At 39.9% G+C, this 8,546-nt stretch overlaps 1 protein-coding gene across 4 annotated transcripts in view; it reads right to left on the reverse strand.

Moving 5' to 3' along the window:
* Nucleotides 1-1,180: 1,180 nt before the first annotated feature.
* LOC108244201 (radixin) overlaps nucleotides 1,181-8,546 on the reverse strand; it is a 51,162-nt gene continuing 43,796 nt past the window's right edge. For all 4 annotated transcript variants that reach the window (XM_017430176.3, XM_017430177.3, XM_017430175.3 and 1 more), the window contains exons 11-15: nucleotides 6,998-7,128; nucleotides 6,303-6,463; nucleotides 5,297-5,389; nucleotides 4,664-4,873; nucleotides 1,181-4,043 (exon numbers count right to left, since the gene is read on the reverse strand). In XM_017430176.3, the coding sequence (XP_017285665.1) occupies nucleotides 3,879-4,043; nucleotides 4,664-4,873; nucleotides 5,297-5,389; nucleotides 6,303-6,463; nucleotides 6,998-7,128 (760 nt within the window). In that variant the 3' untranslated portion in view covers nucleotides 1,181-3,878. The remainder of the gene's footprint in view (nucleotides 4,044-4,663; nucleotides 4,874-5,296; nucleotides 5,390-6,302; nucleotides 6,464-6,997; nucleotides 7,129-8,546) is intronic.

Genomic DNA, 8,546 nt, shown 5'->3' on the forward strand with positions numbered 1-8,546 from the left:
TTAAGCAGCATCAGTGGATGGTACAGTGAACTGTGTTTACAGACAGTAATCTTTGGAAGTGTTCCTGAGTCCATCAGTGATGTCCAGAACAGAATCAGACCTGTTTTTAATGCAGCGGCCTCTGAGGACCCGAAGATCACAGACATCTAATAACTTTCAGCCTCATCCTTTGAGCTCAGATATTTCTCCAGATTCTAGAAATCTTTTAATGATATTATGAAAGATGCAGTTTTGCAGACTGATGAACCTCTGTCCATCTTTACTTTTGAGAGATTCAGCCTTTCTATAATACTCTTTTTATACACAGTTTTTTACTGACCTGTTGCCAATTAACCTAATTCAAAATACTGTTTCCTATTCCTACCACTTATTCCTTCAGCCTTTTATTTCCCCTGCCCCAACTTTTTAGATGTGTTGCTGCCGTAAAATACAGAATTGCTTTTTTTTTAAGTACAAATTTTTAAGCATTTGATATGTTTACTGTATCCCAATGTGAATAAGAAATTTGCAGATCATAACATTCTGTTTTTATTTACATTTTGCACAATGTCCTACCTTTTTCAGAACTGGGGTTGTATTTTGCCTGTGAACATGTGAAACGGACCCTGTATGCACAGGCTGGTGACGTGCAATGTGCTAAAAGCAGTATCTCTGGGCTGTGGCTGTTAGAGATGACTTTGCAACTCAAAATTGCAAGAAAGACAAATTCTTCATTGCTGTCTCTTTGAGTGTTTGTGACTTTCAAGCCAAGTAGTTGTGCTTTAGGGGCCAATTTTTGTGAGTGCTCCTTGCAAAACTTTAATCTAGGCCATACACATTATATCTGCCCTGGCAACTACTCATTTATGATGTAATCCACTGGATTACATCTTTTAAAATGAAGGGCCACTTTTTAAAGATAAATATTTTGCTGGACTGATATTGTACAAATTAAGAAGGGTTCTAGAGGCCCACGACGACTTTGTGATAAGATCAAAGCTGCAGTACTGATTTCCTCCTTCGTGAACAAAATTTCATACACACAACTGTAAGCCTTGCTTTTGTTACCAACTCATTTATTTTTCTTTAGCAAATCATTACATAGCTTTCAGGCACCATTTACATTAGTTTTCCTATGCTGACATGTTAGCTCAAGTTAGTCCCATGTTCCCAGCTGCCCTTTAGGGCTTGGACAGAAACATTTTTTTTTTTTGTATCTAATGTGAATCCCTTCATAGCCTCTTGTCGTACATTTGCACGATCTACATTTGCTTGGAGTTCAGTCTGAATGCACCAATATCACACTGTATGTGTGGGTTTAGTCTTGGCAGACGCTGTTTGTAACTTGTTGGTCTCGAATCCTGCTACATGTATATTCTGTGAATTTGATCTTTTTGGAAAAATTACTGAATCACAAAAGCAGTTGGTTTAACTTCATCCTCATTTCTAATGTGCTTTAATGCAGTTGAATTTCTGACAGAAATAGGTGGGGACTGCCTCTTTGGGGGACCAAAGCCAAGTAAAAAAAAAAAAAAAAAAAGAATCAGTTTACTGCCTTCCAGTGTTTCCCCTCGTTCAGACCAAGTGGTTCTATTAAGCCAAAATAAAAGAAGAATAAAGAGTTTGATGATTGCTGCTGTCACACCGAGTGTCCTGCTTGGAAATGGAAAGATTCAGAGCAAAACGTGGTCGAGGGCTGGGTGCCAGAAATCTTAAAGCTGTAATTTATTGTGCTTAAAACAATAAATTCAGATTTCTAAATACATTTAGTTCCAAATGTAAAATTTGACCAGCCCAAATACATTTATTATATATATCTGGCAAAATGCTTTTCCATTAACTGATCCCCCATTCTTTTATTTTAGCAAACTATTTTTTACAGATTTCTCAAAATGTCAGGGCAACTCGACAACCGTAAGCTTTAGATGAACAACAAAACAAAAAAACAAATCTGATTTGATCTGATTCTGGGAACCTGTGGCCAAATGATGTGATGACTATTCCTGTGTGTGATTTAAAAATGACCAATAAAGCTGTACTCAAGCTTTTTGTGTTGCTTATTCAAAGTACTTGGCACATGACTATCGCGCAATTAGATCCTTTAAAACGTAGAAAATGCTTTTTTTTTGTCATCTACAATAACTGAACAGTTGAGTTTCAAGTGCCATTATTTGTGGTAAATTGTCTTGTTTTTTATAAAACAATTCCTTGATACAAACTTTCAACTGCCTCCTTAAAACTACACATATTTATTCTTTTATTTAGAGAAACTGTATTTCTGAAGAAATGGAGCGCTCCAACTTAATGACAACTTTCCGCTCTAAAGCCCAACAGTAATTTGGGACATCTGTAATAGTCTAAGCTCACAAAATGTCCAATTAGAAGTTGTGAAAGTGTCAAAAGAGCTCAAGTCAAAGGAAATGCTGCTTCCAGAGGCTCCCAAGGTCACCATGGTCACCACACACTTCCTGACACAACACTTAATAGGACAACGCAGAGTAGAAAATAAACCACAGTCACTGTGCAAAAATTTAGTTAAAAACAAAATCCTGAACTGTAACCTGTCATCAAACACCAACTTTTCTAGTTGGAGATAGGACAAGTTAAGAAGATCCTTCACTTCCTGTTTTGAAGCACTCAGATGCAACAAAAGTCAGATAGTTTGAATGTGTACACGCTGCACTCTGGGAACATTTGGAAACGGTAAATCCTTTAGCCGTGAGAGGCACAATGGGTAAAAGAAGACCAAAATATCTACGTTTTGATGTGGAGACTGTGGGAAGAAGAGGAGTTTGGAAAGTTTAGACACCTCAACAGTTAGTGGGACATCACGATGGGTTGAATATTCTGTGAAATCTCACAGAATAGAGGCTGAAATCATAAAATTAGGATTGTGTAAACACCATTAGATAACAAAATGTCAGTTCTGTCTTTAAAAGTCAAAATTTCTGTGATCTGTTCAAACTTTAAATGATGTTTCTACTGTGAAGTCTACCTGATCTTACGTGCTCCAAAAAGAGCTGAGCTTTCTGATTCAATGTAGTGTGTGGGGATTTATCCTCCGTCACATTACAAAACAAGAAAAAATACCCAGTTCTACTGGCTCCAACCACAGTCAGGATCTTAGAACCATACTCTAGCAACATAGTTGGAAATATAAAGTCATTCTTTATTGTGGAGCAAAATATATATTTGAACAAATGTCTCAATGGGCAGAGAGACTGAACAGTTAGAAAGCAAAATAAGCAGATCTGGTTTGCATATCAGTTATCTTTGCAAACAAACATTATTCAAGTTGATAAGTAAACTGATGCAACATTAACAGACAGATGACTGCAAACCTGGCCTAGAAGAAAGTAAAACTACATGGGAAATAAGACATAAGGCAAATAAAATAAAAAAAATTTAAATTGTTCAGCTCGTGACAACAAAAAAAACGTTAAGTACATGTATTAAAGCGTACCGCCATCATCAACAAGCTACAGCTATAAATGGCCATTTTAATTTGAGTAAAAAGCACAACCGATTCTGTCCCGTCTCAAGTTTTATTTAAAGGTCTTGTTATGGTTTAAATATCTTACATGCAAGCGTTAAAATGACTAGAGATGTACAAGGGGAGGGGGTATGTTGCTTGCCGTTTCGTTTTATATAAAAGACGTGTGCTTTGTTAGGTTCAGGGCGAAGCTCTAAAATGCAGAAGACTGGCCAGCTGCTCTCAGGCAGAGCTTTGGCGGGGCTGACGTACTGAAGCCCCACAGCTGATCTTTCCCCTGGGCAGAAAACAAGCATGAGGGCCTGGAGCTGCAAGCAGGTTTTTAGGCTTTAACAAGTGAGGCGTTGACATGGCAACGAGACTGACGGCCTCCCTTCAGCTTCACGCGGTCATCGTCTTCAGTGGCTCACATGGATTCAAACTCATCGATGCGCTGCTTGGTGTTGCCTTGGCGGATCTGCCGCAGGGTTTTGTACTTGTCTCTTCCTGCCCTGACGTTCTCAGCGTGCAGCATGTCGTTCTGGGTTTTCTTGGTGTCGTCCCGAGCCTCGGCCAGCTCTGAGCTCAGAGCCTGNGGGGGGGGGGGGGGGGGGGGGGGGGGGGGGAGACACGGGAAACAGGAGACGTTCAGACATGACCGGGCCAATGAGATGTGATTATCATCTTGATCTTAAGAGATTATTTCAAATTCATTGAAGCTCTCTGAAGGTCAGGTCTTCAATCTGCTTCTCTGACAGCTGCAATCATGCCAAAATCTGAACTCAAAACCTTTAATCTCAAGTTGTAAACATCAAGGTGAATCCAACCTTTAACATGATTTTACATAACTGACTTACAGACAGTAATGTTTCCTACACAGTCACATTTCTTAAATTTAATTCAGATTTTTAATTTGATTTCACCAAGTAAAACAGACCATGTAAAGCTTATATTCTCCTAAAATGAGGGTGCCTCTGTGCAGTATTAAATAAAACAAGGATTTAAAACTACATCACCTCTCTCAGATGCATTAATGCATTTATCCATTTTTTATTTAGCCAGAATTTTAATTATAGAAATGAGAAATAAATATCTCATGATTAAAATAAAGATTATCTTGATGTTTCCACACCCTAAAATAGTCTGGGCTGAGCCTATTAGACGTTATGTGTGTCACCTGACTCACATCGGGCTCTCCAGTGTTCGTCATACCTGCAGCTGTTGTTTCACACGTTCGTTCTTCTGCGCTTCGGTGATGCGCTCCTCTTCGCTGCGGTCGGTGCTCAGGCCGTCGCTGAGGAGCTCTGCGCTCGCCTCGGCGTTCGTTTCGTCCTGCTCGTCGTGTTCGGGTGCTGGCGGGGACGTCATAGCCGTCTTCAGCTCCTCTCTCGTCTTGTCCAGGTCCTCCTGGGCCGACAGAGCCTGGAAGGAAAACATGGGTCCTCTTACAGAGAGAAAGACGCTGATAGATTCACGCACACAACTTGGCTTCGGTTTTCATTCTTCTCTTCTGCATCGATTGTATATTTGCAAAGCAACACAATCTACCGCTATATTGGTGGAAACATGAATTTTTCGCACGACATATTTAAGAGTAATTTGCTAATATTGTAATAAAACAAAAATACATGTTTTTCTATGCTTATAAGAAATTTAAAAATATGATTTAAAAACTATTTTTGAAGTCTCTACTCAGGTTATTTGCTGCCGTTTCAATGATTCTAACAATGTTTCACTCGTTGTGTGTAACGTGTTAATCTGTAGTCAAAGCTAACGCCGTGCATCTTTTAAAACAACTATGGGAAACAAAGAGTCCAACATTTTAATAAAGTGGGGTGAGATTACTTTGTGTTGCCATTCTGTCGCTTCCTCTTCTTTTTTCCTCTTTGCCTCCTCAAGCAGAGCGATTTTGGCGGTGAACTCCGCTAACTCAGCAGCCTGTTGAAAAGAGCAACACGTGACAAGAGAAATTACAACACTTTAGGTCGAAACAATAAAACTAAATATAAGTACACTGAATTGATTGATGTTCCCATCAAAAAACTGAACTAATAGACTATTCTGGAAATAGTTGATGGCACTGAATAGGTTTTGCAGATGTGTTTATGACAGGTATCAAGTTCGGCTTTTAAATAGAATATTTCACTCTTAAAGTACAAATTGTAAAAACGATGAACAGAGGCAATCCAGTGGTACAAGTTCCATTTGAAAAAGTTGAGCAACGTGTAGGCCTGTCGCGATAAAAAAATGAGGCTAGCAAGCTGTTTGATATTGGGGGAAAAACTAAATGGAATTGGTTTCAAGCTGGAAGTAACAGCAGCGGTGTGGGAGCACTTCAGATTCAAACTAAATGACCGGGGCGAACCGCTGAACCTTTGTGAGCCGGTATGTCGACGTGTGCTTTTGTTAGTTTGCACTTTTTGTGGATAAAACTGGCAGTTTTGTCCGACTTCTCTATATAAAACTAATGATTATTACTTTTTTGAAGGGCAGTTTAGTTTACAGACTTAATAATCTGTACTGTTTTGGTTGAATGTAGGTTTTATTTCTGTTTTTTTTATAGTTTTTATTCAAGTGCATTTTTTGTTAACGGAGGCTGAAAGTCCATTTTATTTTTGTTTTCGGTTGTTTTGTTTATTTTGTGTTCCAGTTCCAGTGTTAAGTGTTCTTTTGAAAGTAAAGTTCATTAATCTTCGAGAGGATGTACTTCCACTATTATGTTATTATCATTACATTTGTTTAAAATGGCCTCCAAACGATATTAACATTTATTGCAATAATTTCTGAGACAATTAATCGTCCAGCAAAATTTGTTATCATGACAGGCCTAGCAACGTGTGAGCAAAGGTACCAGCTGTTCCTGAGTCTTCATTTGGTCGGCAGCCTGCTGAGCCAGCGCTGCCTTGGCCTCCTCCGCTGCCTGCCTGTCCCGCTCCAGCCGCTCAGCTTCTTCCTTCGCTCGCTTTCGCTCCTGCTCCAACTCCAGCGCCCTGCGAGTCTGCTCCTCCAGCTCTGCAGGAATACACCGCAACATGCCTCAAACAAAAACATCTGGTTTGATACAAATCTAATCAAAGGTAAATCCAAGTGCTGCCGGGGCGAAGCCTAAACAAGCAAGTCTGGTTTAAACACTACAAACTTGGAATGATGTGGGCAGTTATGACTAAAAGAAAATGATTTGTACTTTTCTTTTTACTTTGCTCTGTTTTCAGGGAATCCCATTAGAGACAAAGAACCAATAGGCCATGTCCTACTTTGATGTGCGTTTCACACACTGTGAAACCAGTAAGCGACACCTACACCACCGACTAAAGCGGAGCGCCGCTCGCTCACACCTACTCGTCAACTCAGCTCTGTGACTGCGCCCGCTCACTTTAGCATCAGCCGTTTCACACAAGTCCCCTGAGGTGGGAAGAAGGTAACTCACACCTCGTTTTAAACTGTTGTGCAAAAGGGGAATATGCTTTAATGGTGAAACCACCCACAGGAGCAACGAAAGGACAAAGACAGGCATGGAGCACGTGCACACGTGATGCAGAGTCTGACCTTTCTGAGCTCTTTGTGTCTGCTCCTCAATCTGCCTCAGCCTCTCAATCAGCTCTTCTTTCTCCCGCTCTATCCGCTCCTTCTCCTTTTCTGCAAGCTCGCGCTTTTTCTTCTCATTCTCCAGCTGTGCTCTGTTGAGACAACAGAAAAGTAACCATCACACGTCCCAGTTAGAAATCAGGTGACGACTTGAGACAACAGATATAAACATCAGCAGCTGATTGTGACCACAGTGCAGCATGTCCTGGTTTTCTTCATGTTAAACAGCACGGTGACCTCAGAAGCCAGATTTCCTACAGTTCTTCTGTGTATGTATAAATAAACTATTGTTTGTTATAAAATGAGGTCAGATTTTTTTGCAGATTTGTGCTTTTCACACACAAACCCACTGGCTCGTATTTGTTTTACTTTATTCCTCCTTAATTATCTTGACACTGGCAGGGCTGACTGATACCTCACTTATATTCATATATAAATTCATTAGAAATCGTTTAGTTAAATTTAAAGCGATTTCAAAGGTAAACCCACTACACATACTGTATAAATAACATTAAAGAGTACAAGGAGGTATTTTTTTAATTGTAACTCAGGAAATAAAAATCTACAAAACAAGTTTAAGAAATGTTTTAAAAACTTTTTTAGCATGTGTGGCGTCAGTATTGTAATGATATATTAGTACATGGTATTTGTCCCTTTAAGTGTGCTATCAACATAAATACAAACATTAAGATTAAAACATCCAACTGCACGGATAGAAAATACAGTCAGACTACATTTTTCTAACAATCCTGATACGTACTGGTTAGTATACTGCTGACTGGAACATATGGTACCATGCAGTATGATACTATGTTGTTTCTTTTCTTTTTTCCTTTTGGTTGCCAACAGAAAAACTACCAACATTTATGTCCTCCTGTAAATGAGGCGTCAGCACTGACAAACAGCTTTCATTATTGGCAATGCACCACTGCCCCCTAGTGTTTGCAAGGTGTCATTCAATTACTATGAACCTTCTGTTTGACTCTCACCACCCTCTGGAACACAAACTCTCTGTCATCAGAACCCTACAGCATCGGGCTGAACACGTCCCAACGAAGACAGAAGGGAAGGAAAAGGAACAGAAGCACATCAAAAAAGCTCTCCAAACATGTGGGTATCCCAATTGGGCTTTTGTCAAGTCAACAAGGAAATCTACTAAACACACCACGGAACAGAACAAGGAGAGGAACAGAGGAAAGAACATTGTCATTCTTTACGTTGCTGGAGTATCCAAAACACAACATCCCAGTACATTTCAAACCCAACAAGTCTCTCAGGCAGAGGCTGGTCCATCCTAAGGACAAAACACCCAAACAGAGCGGAGTTGTGTATGCAGTTCAGTGTAGCGAAGAATGTTCAGACCTCTATATTGGAGAGACCAAACAACCTCTCCACAGACGCATGGCTCAACACAGGTTCACCTACACCTCAAGGATAAGGGACACTCCTTTGAGGACCAAAATGTCCATATTTTGGACCGAGAAGACAGATGGTTTGAGAGGGGGGTAAA

This window comes from Kryptolebias marmoratus, linkage group LG6 (genome assembly GCF_001649575.2).
Source record: "Kryptolebias marmoratus isolate JLee-2015 linkage group LG6, ASM164957v2, whole genome shotgun sequence".
Lineage (NCBI taxonomy): Eukaryota > Metazoa > Chordata > Actinopteri > Cyprinodontiformes > Rivulidae > Kryptolebias > Kryptolebias marmoratus.